The sequence below is a fragment of the Prosopis cineraria genome, unplaced genomic scaffold, assembly GCF_029017545.1.
Source record: "Prosopis cineraria cultivar Desert tree isolate PC_DT_omini unplaced genomic scaffold, ASM2901754v1 PC131, whole genome shotgun sequence".
NCBI lineage: Eukaryota > Viridiplantae > Streptophyta > Magnoliopsida > Fabales > Fabaceae > Prosopis > Prosopis cineraria.
The window spans coordinates 22798-39943 of record NW_026555458.1 but is presented as its reverse complement, the minus strand read 5'-3'; the positions used below and the strand labels follow the sequence as shown (position 1 = coordinate 39943).

Sequence of the window (17146 nt, the reverse complement as noted above, 5' to 3'; positions counted from 1 at the left end):
AATTAAATCAAGGCAAGATTTTACAAAAATTATCAATAAATTCTATTATCAAGGTTGGATACAACCAAAGCCCATTTTCCTATATTAAACCCAAAATATTTATAATTAAACAAATAGTAAATGAAAGTAAAGAAAAATGTACTGAATTGGCATCAATTTCAATAGGTTATGAAGACGTAAAGAATTGGCTAGACTCAAACCTCTCTCTGATCCAATCCCTTATTCTTCTCCAAGAATTCCTTTTTAAACTCATGCCATCTCATAAAAGGATATATCTCTTTCTATTGTTTCTTTTTAACCATTTTATACACCTACACAAATTAGCAATGCAATCAAGGTAAAAAGCTATTAAATCACATAAAGTAATTACTCAAATTTTGATAATTACAAGTTCACATGTTAACAATAAAAGGTTCACATAGTAACAAGTTCAAGTTTAGACATTTACAAGTAAACTATACATATATATATACTCACAAGAAAAGGTTTGAAATTGATAAGTTCATGCTAGCAAAGTTTAAACTAGGGAAACAATGATCAAAATAATCCATCTTTTGTGTGACGTGTAATGAACAAATTAATATGAAAAAAACACTACTACAAAAAGGTGCTTTTCGAAACACTTATTTTTTGCCTGCAAGAACACTTTTGAAAGCATGTAGGTGTGGATTACAGGATCGCTTTTGGGCAAAGTGTTCCCATAGGCTTTCTCAAGGGAGTTCTTATAAAGGTCAATGGGAGAATTTTCTCAAGGAAGTGCTCTTATAGGTTGGGATTATGGGAGCCTTTTGACTTAAAGTGCTCAGATATTATAGCTTACTTGAGCGCTTTTCTATATGTATAATTTATTTTAAAAAATAAAATTTTATTTTTACAAACAAATATAAAAACAATATATTATAATTTCTAATCCCACTTACTTCATCAAACATTCACATAAAGATATTATATTCATTCATGTGTACAAATTTATCAGTTCTCATGCAAACTATTTTACCAAGAAAATGAAATAAATACAAAAATACTAAAAAAATACACACTATTTTAGTAAGAAAGTCTCCACTGAAAAGGTTTAATTCCTTAATCCCTTCTTTAAGCATCCTTCGAAAAAGATACTATCATAACGGTTATTAATGCCACCACAATCAAGATCTTGGTCACTAGTTAATCATCGAATCCTGCAAAAGGAATTTTATTATGTTACAAAATGGATACAATACTTGGAACCAAATGACAAAAAAAAGAATCAGTGATGTCCTTCAAAATTTTATTTTCCCCCTGCTTGCTAAAGACACTAGCATCCTTTTATCAAAGTTAAGTTGCTCATCAATAGGGTAATTTCCAATTTGTAGAGAAAACAAAGAATGATATCAAAACAAATTTAGACTTCCAAAGCCAAGCAATCTGTTATAGTTGTAACAAAATTACATTAAGTACAAAAGGGTTGTATGTTTATGCACACCTAATCCCACTAATCCTTAATAGATTTGAAATTTTATTTGGCCTTCTTGCACAAAAATTTTCTACTCAGAATTTTTTTAATGTTTCTAATGCCAGCATACTTTTTCTCACAAGTTCTTAGCTCAGCATTTTTTTAGTTCCTCAATGGTTACATATAGAATCTCCCTAAACTTGAACAAGAAGAAGATGTTGGGGGGAAGAAGTGATGGTATCAAGATGTTGCCTAGCTAGACTAGGATTTACAAAAATGCTCACTTTAGAATTTTAACCCCTTAATTTAATTAATCAAAAATTAACTAAGGTAGGATATTATTGTCCACGTGCCCCCTAACAAAACCAAAAAATTCTCTTTTCCCAAATACCAATATGCTTATAGAGCAAAGTCATAATGCACAAAATTAAAGAAAAATTTTAACCCAACCTTTAAAACTTCTAAAACAAAAGAACTTGAAATGAAAAAAAAAACTACACATTTTATCCATGCTCAAGAATACCATAATTCTAGCATTCTTCCAAGTAAATGAATCTTAATGTAAGAGCAATTCTAAAATAGTCAATTCATTAGGCATAATAGCAAAGAAGTAAATGAAAGACTAATAGCAAAGAGGTAACAGCCTACAAAGAAGTTATGCTTGTAACATCCTAAAATTTAATTCAAAATAATTAAGCTAATCAAAGGCACATGAGTAATTTTTAAAAAATATTTAGAGATAAATAATTTTAGTTGGGAAATTATTATTTGGATCTAATTTAGATAAAATTCTAAGTTATGATTTTTTTAAAAAATAAAAATAATAATATTAAAAGAAAAGAAAAAAAGAAATATAAATTAATAAAAGAAAGAAAAAAAGGGGATGGGGGATGGATGAAATTCGCTGAGTGGTGTAAATGTAAACAAGATGAGAAATGAAATAAAGAAAGTGTGGGACCCATACCACTTTATTTCACACCCCCTCTTCTCTTTCTTTTCATTTTCTCTTCCCTTTTTCCATTTGCCGTTATGTGCGAACAAGACGAGTGAACAGAAATAAAGTATGCGTGCGTCAGTGACAAAAAATTGATACATGGCTTCATAATAAGATAATTTGGATGAAATTTTAAGTATTTTAAGACTATGTAAGTATCCTAAATGTAATATATGAAAAATTTAATCTTAATTTATCAACTCAATGAGTATGATTTTAATTAGGTATATGGCCAAAGGGGCCTAATTAATGTGAACTATTGTAATTTTAGCTTTAGAAGTAAGTTTGGATCAAAGGTAGGCTACCCAGGAAATGAAAGAGGAAGAAAGAATGAAGGTTTGCCCTCAGTGCCACATGTCACAGTGTGTAGTCAATCTGCCATGGCACATAAGGAAAATTTGAACATAATTCGCTGCAGAACACGATTGAAAATAAAGAAGTGGAGAAGGAAGAAAACTGAAGATCACATTGAAGCTCTGCTAGGGCATACACATTAGGACCTTTGTTGATAAATTAGAGCTCCTAAAAACCCAAAGTAAGTATTACATGCCTTCTTCTTCCTTTCTCTCCCTCATTCATGGAGATCTATGATAGGGTTTGAGTTGAAAGATTTATTTTTGTCCATAAAAGTATGGGTTTGATTTCATTGATTAATAGGAATGGTTTAAGGTATTGAAACACAACATTAGTGATTGTTGAAGTGGTTGGTCTATGGGGGTAATAAATACCCAAAAATAAACATTAATGAGGTAGTTAGGAAAGGTTTATGTTTATTAATGGTGGTTTGAAAAGTTATTAATGATAACATGTATTAATAGAACCTAATGAACTCATTGGGTATGAATGTGTAGTAATTTATGGGCTAATAGAATAGAGTGTGTGAAGATATGTGGTGGTAAATCCTCAAGATTGAAACAATGATGGTATCATGTTATGGATATAGTGAGGTTTGATTTTGGCACCATTCAAGTTGGGGAGAAGCTTTAGAAGTGTTTTGTGTGAAAGGAAAACTTTGATCTCTCAAAGGTTTGAGATAATTAAGAAAAACTTAATTTTTATAGTTGAATGTTAATTGTATTTGTAAAATGTGGTTGATGATTTAAAATTAATGATGCATATTGGCAATGTGTTTAACTTGTGAAATGGTTTTCGTAAAGGAAAACCCTTATCATGTCACCTTTTGTGATTTATAAATTTAACTATGGCATGTTATGATGAGTGAAAAAATTGTGATGTATCATATGTTGAGAATGTGGAGCATATGAGTATGAGTAAGTAAGATTATATACCATGAATTAGTTATTTTTAAATGCATATTATGTGTAAAATGTGTATAGCATGATCATTTATGGGAGTTCTCCTATCGAGAGGAGTAAATTGGTTTAAATCCATGTGGTATTGGTAGTGACCATTAGAATTGAGAACTTATCTTGGCATTAACCATTGAAATCGGAAGGTAGCCTTTGTTTCATGATTGATTCAAGACTATCCCACTTGTTCTACAAGGGACTTGAACCTTACTAGTCTCTAACGGTTCATGAGAAGACTAGATTAGGGGTACGACACCCTATGGTTATTAGTATTGAGGAACACCGGATTACATAAGTGCGTAAGTTAGCCTTGGCCTAGTAGCTCCTCATAAGTAAAAAGTGAGATTAGTTTGTGAAGGATGTAGCTACGTGATAGCCACCGATTTCATATTAATGGTAAAAGGAGGGTATAAGGTTGGCATATGATCATACATACAAATTTGGCCACATAGTTGTTTATGTTATGGTCTGGCATGTGTTAGGGGCGCATAGTTGGTAATATTGTGACCTCATATTGTGCATTATGATTAAAAATAGATATGTGTTTTCAGGCCCAGTCAAAGTTTTAAGGACTCCAAATTAGAGTTTTAAAAATAAAGCGAAAGTTTGAAAATCAATTGGGACCTAAATAATGAGTATTAGAACTCAAAAATCATTTCTGTGCAAAAAATGACATGTGTGTCATGGCTTACGGCTCATGCACCGCAGCGTGTCTTCTTTATGTCATGTGTGTGGCATGAGACACCATGCACCATGGCGCATTGCATGAAATGTGATAGATCAGTGCTGTCATTCGACAGCATTGGGAATGAACTTTTGTCACGTCCCAAATCTCCATTCAATGTCTGATTAAGGTGATTTCAATGTCTACACGGAGCTTTCTCCTAGATCTAGCTAATGGCACTAGTTTCACACTCAAATTTATTTCTATCAAAAGTTGGACACCAAAATTTATTTTGACACATTTTCACAAATTTTTTCAAATGGGGTGTCCCAACTCAATCACATGTGCCAATAGCCTACACCAAACCCTCCAACCACACTTAATGGACTCTTGCGGACTTGTGCAACACACCACATGTAATCAAATACACTTTTTCACAAAATCACCACTCTCACCCCAAGTTTTACAAAACATAAAGGGGAAGGAAAAGTTGTACAAATTTAACTATTTCATTCATATTTCTAAAAAACATATTTTCATACTTGCACAAGTATTTCACGAGTTCACAATAAAAACTCACTAACCAAGGCACAAAAATATACTAGTTAAACACAAAATCATGCAAGTAGTACACCAATCATGACAATTAACTCTAGTTAGCAAAAGAGAAGCACACAGAGGATTTACTCCACCAATCCTAAGCCTCAGTATGTTTTTCCGACTTAGATCCGATGAGCTAGGTTTTGAAACTATTGAGAATTGAGGGATGAATATAACCACTCAATAACGAAGTTCACTTAACCCTTACAGTTACATATTAATTGTAAATAAATGTAATTAGGCACATAAACACATATATCACATAGTATTAGGCCACGGTTCACAAAACTAATAACCATGTGACCGAGCTTGCCACAAAACACTATATCATGTTATTTTTAAAAACATAACTCAGGGTCGCAAAAATAACAACCATGTGCCCTTAACACATGCCGAACCACAAAACTAACAACCATGTGGCCGGACTTATATGCATAATCATATGCCAACCTTATATCCTCTTGTTACCTCTGACACAAAACCGGTGGCTATCACATGGCTACATTCTTCACAGGCACCCAGCCTTCCACTTATGAGGAGCTACTGGGTCAGGGTTAACTCACTCACTTATGTAATCCGGTTTCCTCCAATACTAACAACCATAGGGTGTCATAACCCTAATCTAGCCTCCTTATGAATCGATGGAGACTAGTTAGGTTCGAGTCTCTCGTAGAACAAGTGGAATTGTCCTGAATCAACCATGGGATAAGGGCTACCTTTCGATTCCAACAATCGATGCCAATGCTAGTTCTCGATTCCAACGGTCACTGCCAATACCACATAAATTTCAACCAATCTACTCCTCTTCTTAGGTGAACTCTCGCCAATGATCATGATATACACATTTTACATATAATATGCATTTAACAATCTTTTCTTAACACATGAATTCATATAACACAAATACTCTATACTATAACATATATTTCATCACAGTTCTCCACCCCTATTCATAAATCACAATTAATTCCATCAAACATAAGGGTGGTAGAAATCAAGGTTTTCTTTCAAAATAAACCATTTTACAATCATGCAGTTGCCAACATGCATCATTAAATTAACCATAAATCACATTTCACAATGCAATTAATATACAACTATAAAAATTAAGTTTCTCTCGGTTATCTTAATCCTTTGAGAGGTTAAAGGTTTACCCTTCACTATATCAACTCCCCAATCATTAATGTACATTAACCTCTCCCAACTACCTCATAAATACCAATTTTTGGACATTTAATGCTCACATGGACTAACCACTTTTAAAATTATCAATGTGGTATTCCAATATATTAAATTACTCCCATTAACCTTATTTTAACTAATGGAATCAGACCCATACTCTTATGGATTAAAAATCCATCTCTCAACTCAAACTCTACCATAAATAATCATAAATGAGGGAGAGAAAGGAAGAATAAGGCACCATGATCTTACCTTAGGTATTTAGGATCTCCAATCTATCAACAATGAGACCAAAAGTTATGCCTTAATAGAGCCAAACCAAGTTCTTCATTTTCCTCCTCTTTCTCTCTTCTGATTTTACACAGCTCATGAGCTGATTTATCTGATTTTTGGTCGTGTGCCACGACACGCGATGCTCTATGCCACGATGCATGGCACAAAAGAGCTCGTTACATTTAAATTGTGTCTATGCACCATGGTAGACCAATCACACACTGCGGCATGTGGCACAAAAACACAACTGTTTACTTTTTCGTCCTCTTTACTTGCCCGGGTGGCCCACCATCAATCCAAGCTCACTTCTAGGGCTGAAATCACATCAATTATGCCAATTTAAGTTCTTCTGACCACACACCTTATTAACTCACTAACTACCCTAATTAGGTTAATAAATCAGGATTAAAATTTTCCAGATGTTACACTAGCTTATCGGATCAGAGTCACAAAAAAGCACTCTGAGGCGTAAAATTGTGGTGAAATCCTACTTTCATGCCTCTTTATCTTGTTTTGTGTATTAATGTTGTATAATTGTCAATTAGGATCACATGTTATTGTTTTTATACTCCTTGTATTAGTTTGTATGCAACTTATGTATTTTATGCCTTGAGTTAGTGAGTTTTAGATTGTGAACTCGTGGATAAGGCTTAGATACTTGTGCAAGTAAGAACATATGTATTTTGAAAGAATTGAAATGAAAATGATGATTCTGTGCATGAGTTTCCTCCCCCTTGTATTTTATGAAATTTAGGGTTGGGTGGTGATTTTAATATATATGTGTTTTTAATTGTGTGTGGTGTATTGCACGGGTCCACTAGAGTCTATTAAACATGGTCATAGGCTTATGGCACTTGTGATTGAGTTAGGACACCAAAGTTGTCAGATTTTTGTGAAAATTAATCAAAATGAGTTTTGGTGTCCAACTTTTTATAGAAAAAGAATTTGAGTATGAAACTAATACCATTAGCTAGAGCTAGAAGAATGCTTCATGTAGACATTGAAATCACCTCAATCGAACGTTGGACGGAGATTTAAAATTCATTGGAAGTTTGCTCCCTGTGCTATCAAATCACAGCATTGATACTGTTAAATTCATGCAATGTGCCACAGCGCATGGCATCTTGTGCCATGGCGCATATGTCGTATGCTGTGGGGCACGTGTCGTTTTCTGTACAAAATCTAGTTTTGAGCTTTAAAACTCATGGTTTTGGGTCCCAATTGATTTATAAGCTTTCACATTATTTTCAAACTCTGATTCGAGCTAAATAAATGTTGTTTAAGATTTTAAATGTTAAATTTAAGATTCCATTATAAATGATTTGAGTATTATCTCTTTTACGAAACCGTACGGCTTTGGTAATCCTTTAAAAGTTAATCCCTTGATTACCTTGATTTTGAAGTTAAACGTTGTTAAGTAATGAAAACCTTACACTAAATATTTTTCTCAGTCATATTTTCTCTTTAGTTTCTAATTTTAAGATTATAAAAATATAGGATTTAAAAGAGGGATGAATTTATGATGAATAAATGTGGTTATTAAGGTTGTAATAGTATAATAAATATTTTAGAATATTAATTTGTTAATAAGACTTGAATTTAAGGCTTTTGAGTTAAACTCTAGACCTCTATGGATTGATTATTGGCTAAACTTTAAAATATAAGTTGACTTATTGATGTTTAAATGATTACTTGGGATAAAAAATTAAGTATTATTGCTATAAAATGATTATTTTAGGCATAAGACTAAGTTTGCAATTTTTAAATATTTTTAGGTGTGAATTTATAAAGTAAAAAGGGAAATTTTGATATTAAAATTTTTTTTTGAAGGATGATTTTAGCCAAAAATTCAATAAAAATATTATAAAAGAAGCTATTGAATCAAGTGGATAAATTCAAATATATGAAATTAAATTTTATAGTTCAAGAGGCTAAGACTAAGGTCTTAAAATATATATACACTTAAGCATTGAAATATGAGTAGAAATTGTGTTGCTAATATTAGTGACAAATTGTGATATAATTAATTGTAGATTAATTGTCATTTAACATTATTCAAGCTTTGGAAAGTTTTGAAAGTATTGAATTGAGGGATAACCTTTGGCCTCTCAAAGGTTGAGGTAACTGAAGGAAATCTATTTTATACATTTGTATGTTAATTAATTATTTTTGTTTGTGAAATAAATGAATATATATATATATATATATATATCCAAATCTTGAAATTATTGTTTATAATACATAGTAACCTTGTTGAGATCTCATAATTTGTGACAAAGTTAATTGTGACACATATAAAGAATTTGAATATGATGGCTGTATGTTAAAGACGATCACCATCTCCTGTATGTTTTGGCCAAAACCATGAGTTTTGAACATCACAATTAATTAATGCCACCACAATAATTTCTTTAACATTGAGGCTAATTAAAAAAGAATAAAAGAGGAAAATAAAAAAACACTCCTGGCTTCTAATACTGCAAATATAGCTAGCCATAAGTATATATTACAATAAACATATTTCATCTTTCATTTCATAAAACCTTTTGTGACCAAAACCCCAAACTTATGAATCAAATCAATGTAAAGGAAAACCAAACTAAAACAAGCCAAAAGAAACCTTGTGATCTATATATATGAGGATCTCTTAATAACTAGATGATATATATATATATATATATATATATATAGGCAGGAAAAACAAATCAAGCTTACTGTTTGGCTTGTTAGCAATAATGAGAGGATAGATTGAAGACTTGAGGAAAGGTAGGTGTGAGGAATGAATCCTGGTTTGAGATCCAGCCATCCATATGATCCCTCATGCATCAATGTATAATAAGAAAACATAGTTTACAGAGTAATTAGTAAATCAAGAAGGAAACTGACAAAGATCTTAAAGTATATAAGATAATATGATATGATGGTCTTGTATCAACCCTGCATCTTCAGTGAAGTTCAACCCACAGCTCAGACTTCCTTTTAATAAAGGCTTAGACCTATGATGGCACAAACCAACAATGCAAGAGATGGCACAACGTTGACAGCGTTATTGGGTTTCAACTTCAAAAGTGGCAAGTCCTTCAACAATGGAGAAGACATTATGAGTATTTTAAAACTGAGAGAAAAAAGGACGACAAATAGAGTCTATTTTGCATCCAAACAATTATTAAACAGTAGAAAATGATATTGATTATTTGCATGACTAATGTTGTTTATAGTTTTTAATGTTAGTTATTGCATAACTAATGTTCAAAAAGTGGCTTTTTTAAATTATTTTTATAGATGATTTTCAATGTTGGTTCTAACGACATTGAAAACAATAGTTTCCACATCAATTCTCAAAAAAACAAGAACTGACATGGAAACAAACTTTGACGTCGGTTATTAAATAACCAAAGTTAAATGTGATGTAACTTTTAGCTAAATTTTTTAGATATTTATAGTTTTGACACTGCTTTATTTATCACAACGGTTGTTTAAAAACCCGAGGTTAAAAGGCGATGTAAAAGCATGATTTTTTCTAGTAGTGCATGCACAAATTAGCAATGCAATCAATGTAGAAAACTATTAAATCACAAAAAGTAATTGCTCAAATTTTGCCAATTGTTAGTTCACATATTAACAACAAAAGGTTCACATAGTGACAAGTCCAAGTTTAGATATTTACAATTTATTTTTCACAACAAAACGTTCAACATAAACAAGACAACATACATGTTTTCACAACATATGATCCAATGTTTTTTATAGGTATTTTCATGATAACGGACAAGTCATGAATTCCCTATTTCACATGTGGACACCAATTTAAACAAGTAAACCATTATGTTTTCATAGCAAATAATTCACTTCAAAACATCCATTACTTACTTAGTTCAACAACCAAGTGCAATTATATTAGCAACTAAATCAAAACCACAAAATTCAAAGGATAATCTCACCATTATATATATTTAATATAGTTGAACACTTGTATCGACATGACAATGTTCATGTTTTCATAGTGCTATATTATGGTTTTCACACCACAAAATCCATTTGGGCTCATGAACAATTTCAAATCTAAAGAGTTTAACTTTTACCATGTGTAGAATGCAAATTGCAGATTCACCATTCTTCACCTAAGAAACCTTAAAACCTCACAAGGCTTGATTGCAACCCTTTCTCTGTGGCTCTAAACACATGTGCAATCTTCAAAACAAGGGAGAGTGAGGGAAGTAAGTTAAATTGCTCACCACTTCAGTGCCTACAACCACATATTCCCAAGCACCAAAGTTAAGTTCTACCAAGACACCCCTGCTTCACCATCTTTACAATTCTAGGTTGAATCATTCTCTCTCATAGGATTAAATACAAAATCCAAAGCAAGAGAAGGAAAAGTGGTGAGAAAAAAGAATGGTGATATGAGACTTGCACGTCCTTGTTTCTACCACCATTAGCCCAATTTGTGATCAACACAAGACAAGAAGGAGAGAGAAGAGAGTCACGTGAAAAGAAGTTGATTATGAGAGGGGCAAATAGATAATTTCATTGAAAAACATAATTGTAAATAAGACTTTTGAATCTTCAAAATAATTTATATTTTATTGAACCTTGTCTACAAATTTCTTGGTTCTGGGGCCATGGGTGCCATCCTCCGAAAAATAGATTCCCTAATTTGTATTATAATAACAATTGTATAATTAGGGGGATCATTTAAGATGTGATTGTACATTTCTCAGTTAATCAATAACTAACAACTGTTTCGTCCCATGCAATACATCATTCTGTAGAAACAGCTTGTGCGTTCGTTGGGAATCAATTTATCTTTTTTCTTCTTCAGGATTTATTTAAATATGAGACGTGTCAAGCAAAAAAGATTAGGTTCCGAATTAATTAATTAATTAATTAATTAATTAATACTATTTGATTCAGAAGCCCCAGGAAGTACTGTACTTTAATTCAGGATATTCCGTTTACATCCAGATAATATGAGTCGTTGTATCATGAACCGATGAGTTTGTAGTTTAGTGTGTGGGTGTGCATAAATAAATATAGGTTTCAATATATAACTACCACGTTTTTGGTAATTAAGAAGTACTGTACTTTGTCTGAAGTTGTGATAAAGAAAGATGATAAATTCTAATCCTATGATTAGAGGAGTAATTAATTAATAATCCAATTAGGAACAAACACTTGACGTACCGCGTACGGGTCTGTAACCTAAAGTTTGAACTCTAAAATCAGGGTGGGCATCCATCAAAGATCTGTAAAGATTCTGAGCCCGCGCCATGGAAATTATATAGTAAAAGGAACATCAAATGAGAGCCATGCTTTCTGTTGAAGGAATCATAAAATAATAGGCCTTAATTAGTAGCTGTGCATTATTATTCAAGAAGGTGGCAAGAGGACAAGAACAAGAACAGGAGATTTTTATATTATAATACGAAAAATTTATAGGCTCAAGAGACTAAGTAGGAACCAGTCATCACTTGGTTGAACTGGGGGGGGGCGAATTGACTAATGTAATTGAAAGCACTCTTCCGTTTATAAAATAAAGACATTTATTAAAAAGTTTGATATTATTTTTTATATTTTAAAGTATAATAATAATTATTTTAAAAAAATATTTTTATTAAATAAATTAAATTATATTTATTTTAAAATAAAATATTCTCTTAAATAGAGATAAATATAGAAAGATAAAATTAATTTAAAGATAAATAATTACTTTATTAAAAATAAAATTTAATTAAAATGCTTAACATTTTTTATTTTTTAATGAAAGGAGTGCTGAGTTTGAGTTTTGAAAATATAATGAGATTCGGTTAATCTGATTTACTTCGAGTTCCATTAAAATCTATTCAATTCGATTAGGGATGGAATAAGAGCATTGGATACAACAAGCAAAAGGATTAATCTGAAAGGAGGGAAAACAAAAGTGCATGTTACTGAAGAACAGTGATATGTACAAGACAGCACTTGAAAATGATAAACGCCCTAACAAGTGCTAGAGGGGGGGGGGGCCCCACGACATTCGTCTCAATATCCGTACACAACTTTCCATTAAAATAAGTACTGTGAAAGCGATGAAGCCATTATTCGTCACCGGGGAGCATCGTTGAGAGCTTCTTCTTTTATTCTTGTTCCTTCTCTGGGAGGTCCTCCGTATACAAGGTTTCGTCAGCTACAGCCTAGATCCTTCGAAAGGCAAGCCATAACAGGGAAGTGAGGAGTTGACTAATTGAGAAGATCAGTAATGGACTGAGAGGTGAAATAATGGAATAGCAGAGAAGGGAGGGCATGAGGGAGAGAGAAGATGAAGATGGAGGGAGTTGGTGCACAACTACGCAGTTGTCGGGGGACCCACATGATTGCAGATATCGAAATGAAAGAGCATTGATGATGAGTGATGCAAAAGTGATGTGTACTGGCAAGAATCACGGAACGGTACGCTTCTTTCTCTCTCTTCCGCCACACTTGGCATCTACAGACGACAAGTCAAAGCACACTACTTCCACTTCACATTCCAATTGCAAGTTGCCACAGTGAAAAATTAGGTCGTGATGTGATTCGACTGTTTGCTCCAATGTTGTTTCAAGCTATTCTTTAATATAATGCCGCCTCATCATGTGGTCCTGATCCTGCATTCTTCATTACCAACATGCCCTGCATGTTTCTCCCACTCTCTTTCTTTCTTTCCCATGTTCACTTGAAATTTGGGATGTCGTCTTCTACTATGCTACGCTCTTTATTATTGCCTCTCTAATGTTAAAAATTTCAGTCGATCATTATTCACTTTAATTAATAATGGTCAAAGCAATGTCATCTTATTCTCCTAAATAAAAGACTGTTATTCTTGGCATCAGATGGGATAACTGAGAGGGCCGTAGACATACCCAAATCTTTGTACATGCAAGTCTAGTGATCTTTTCATATACAGTAAAAACAAACCTCGCACAATCTTGCAATATTCTACAACAACTGCTATGGGTTACTATTTAAGGAGTCATAATTAATTTGTTCAGTTAAAATATGATTTAAGTAGTTTAGAATCAATTTCACCCAAAGAAAGTGGTTCACAATTACAGTAGAAATAGTGAAGAGAAATTTAATACAGAGAAACACTTATCCTCGTACTGAAAATAAGATTTGAACTCATGCTTCTATAGAAACGTAAGGCACCGCTTACCCAAAAAAACATAAGTCAACAATTAAACTAGATCTCACACTTCTTTATATTTGCCATTTTCTCAAAATTCTTACTTTTCAGGTTACGGGTGTTGAGTTTTTACATTTTACTCCGAATCCGAAATAAGGAAAATTAATAGCAAAAAGTTATTATACTTTTGATGTAATAAACTTGTTGAATTGATGATGCATGAGATAGACACGTGGAGATATGAAAAAAACAAAATGTCTCGTGATTTTTTATTAAGATTAATTATGATAATGTGTCAGTTTATCAACGATATGATATGATTTCATAAACCAGTTTAGATCTTATGAGTGAGGTAATTAATTCGGTAATTTACAGCTGTATGAATGCATTTGCTTCCACTTAGGGGTGGGTCTGCGCGCGCATCGCCAATAGGAGACATGGCTCCCCAAATATTCGAGACTTAATCATTAAAACTTGACTCTTAAAATTAAAATTAATAAAATAAAATAAAATAAAATCTGGCCAAACGATTTTTATTTGAAATCTGCAACACTGAATCGTGTTCACATCTCTCTGACTATTCAACCTTGAACTTTTCACTTCACAACTACTGAGTGCCTGTTTGGATTTGTGTGAAAAATCAATTATCTGTACGGAAATTGAGTTTTTGTAAAAACCAAAAAGTACCCGAGCGTCCCATTTTTCACAATCGATTATCTGGCTCCAAATGGCGTTTTGATTGAAGCTCATCTTTTCTGCTTCTCAATATCAATTATGTGTTGGAACTTTTATTACTGATCAGAATTTCAAACATACCGAATATACCCTGTGATTTGTCATTGTGGGCTTGTGATTGAATCCTCTAAACATTAAGACTTGAAGGCTTGTCCTGTGCATCGGAGAGCCAACAGCAGTCCTCCCTTTTCTTTTGTATAGATTAAAACATTAATATTATAAATTAATTTAATTTAAATTTATATTTTTAATCAATATGTGTGTTTTAAATAATTTTATAAATCTTAAAGAAAAAACATAACATTGAATCTTTACACTTTATTTGAGTTTTATTATAGATCAATGTATAATGAATAACAATAAATCAAAAGCTTCATGAGACTAAAGAAATATTAAAATATTTATTAACATATGTTTGAAACGAACGTGAAAATTACAAAAAAAAAATGGTGATAGCTTTACCAAAATAGGATGCCTAAATATAATATCTAGCTTTAATAAGAAGATTGAAAAGAAATATGGTAGACAACAATTCAAGAACAAATAACAATTCAAGAACAAATAGGATACTATGAGAATAGAGTGGGTATTTTGGAATAACTTGGATATTTTGAAATAACTTGGATTCAAACGAGACAAGATTGAGATGGAATTAGCAAACAATACAATGAACACTCCATATAATTAGTGGGAGAAAAAGATATTGGTATGATATTATCATGTGAAGTTATATATTTATTCTATTTATTTGTGTATTTTGTAATATTATTGATAATATATATGTAAAAAAATTCATTATATGAAGTTGGTGTATGATATTTAAAAATTAAATCTTTCAATTTTATTAAATTTATTTTAACTAAGATATATTAAATTATTTATTTACATAAATTTAAATTTTTACATTAATTTAATTTAATTTTTTAATTAATGCAATATGTAATTTAAATAATATATTTTATTTTTTAAACAAAATTTAATAAATTTAATAATATTACATATAAATTTATCAATAATTTAATTTTAAAAAGCAATGTAATAATTTATATAATTAAAATTAATTTTAATTAAATTATCTAAATATTTTTAATTCTATTAAAATTAATTTAAAAAATAACATCCAAACATATAATTAATTATAATTAAAATTAATAATTTAAGTAATTATTTTTATAATCAATTATATTACACTAAAATCCAAACATGCTCTAACTAGCAACTACAGAGACCCCAGAAAGGCATATTCTTACAGTAATTCCTTCGGTCACTCCACGTTCTCGCACAGGGGCCTCTGTCAATATCAGCATTCAAATCATGATGAGGAAAAAAAATCAATAATTGGCAATTCTGTTTGTAATTTTCCTATTAAACATAATCATGGTCAGAAATTATTTAAAACAATCGTCAAATGATATTAATTAGAACTTGGATCCTTTACTCTTCGTTATTCTTTTTGGGCAAATTTGAAAAAGAGAGGAAAAAAATAAGAAGTCCAGCAGATAACCACTGGAGTTTAAACGTATTGTTCCGCTGAGAATAAAGGGCAAAGCCAATTGGATTTTTTTCTTGAGGGAGAAAAATTGGAGTGCAGCGATTATATGTAGTTACATGGTGATACAGAGCAGAAACATTGAATCAAATGAAAAATTGGTCATAAACTACAAATTGACCTGCTACCTATCATTTGTGGAACACGACGAGGCTAAGAAACGACGGCGAGTTGTACAACTAACAGAACGGAACAGGGTCCTCTACACAGTACTTAACCCATTCCACGTGGCAATTAGTTATCCATGAATTAATCACACTTCAATAATACGGCACCGACAGATGCGGCGGCTTGGGCGGCGGCTCCTCCACGCTCACCATAACGTTCTCCGGCCGCGACGGCGCGCACGGACAAGGCATCGCGATGAACTTGGGCACCTCATCCCCAGGCATCAACACCGGCAAGCTGTCTCCCCTGTTTCGCCTCCAATCCTGGAATGAGAAAGAAAATCAAAAGCAACAGTCAGAAATTCACATTGAGAGGAAAGAAATCGGAAGGAGGGAAAATGTGAGGAAGCGTACGGGGGAGAGGAGATTGGGTTTGGCGGGAGAGGGGTGGGGATCGGAGTGAGACAAGGACTGACGAAGGGATCGGAGCTTATCCCAGTGATAGCAGCAGGAGAAGATGCCGCTGAGGCTGAAGATGATGATAAGAAGGAGGGCTGTGCCGAGAGGGAAGCCGAGAGAGGGACGAGAGGCGTCCACGTGAGAAGGTGAAAGATCTTGAGTATCCATGAAGAATAGCAGGCGGGGAGCTTGCTGCTACACTCATGTGTGGGGGGGGGGGGAGAGAAGGAGCGATGGAATCGAGGAAGATGAAGATGATGAAAAAGAAGGAAGCAATGCAGTGAAGAAAGAAGAGGGAGGGGGGTTATATAGAACTTGTTGGTGGGCTGAGGCGTGCCGGGTGTGACCCACCCAAATTTTTTTTTTTTTTAAAAAAGGATGAGATAGGAGCTAGGACCACGCCTCCATTGTAAGTCTCCTCAAGTCTTTGCGTCAAGGCTCCTACGCAAATACGGCCAATTTGTATACAAGGACATGTATGACGTATCCTCTCCTGCCTCTAAAAAAAATCCGCACAAGAAGATGATAAATTAGATGATATCAAATATAAATGATGTTTGTCTAAAAATTTTAACACATTTATTTGTTTTCCTAAACACTTGAATTAAAAGCGTTCATTTAGTTTCTTATAATTAATTTTCTTTTTTTCTTTGGTGAAACATAAAAAATCTTAAAATCTAAATTATGATTATAACATGTA

The 17146-nt window shown here is 32.6% G+C and overlaps 1 protein-coding gene across 1 annotated transcript; it reads right to left on the bottom strand.

Annotated features, from left to right (window-relative positions):
• Positions 1-15745: 15745 nt before the first annotated feature.
• LOC129295516 (uncharacterized protein At5g65660-like) lies at positions 15746-16683 on the bottom strand. Its single transcript, XM_054934043.1, has 2 exons — positions 16402-16683; positions 15746-16311 (listed from the first exon to the last, which is right to left on the bottom strand). The coding sequence occupies exons 1-2, from the start codon at positions 16612-16614 to the stop codon at positions 16141-16143; spliced, it is 384 nt and encodes a 127-aa protein (XP_054790018.1). The 5' UTR covers positions 16615-16683; the 3' UTR covers positions 15746-16140.
• Positions 16684-17146: the final 463 nt, after the last annotated feature.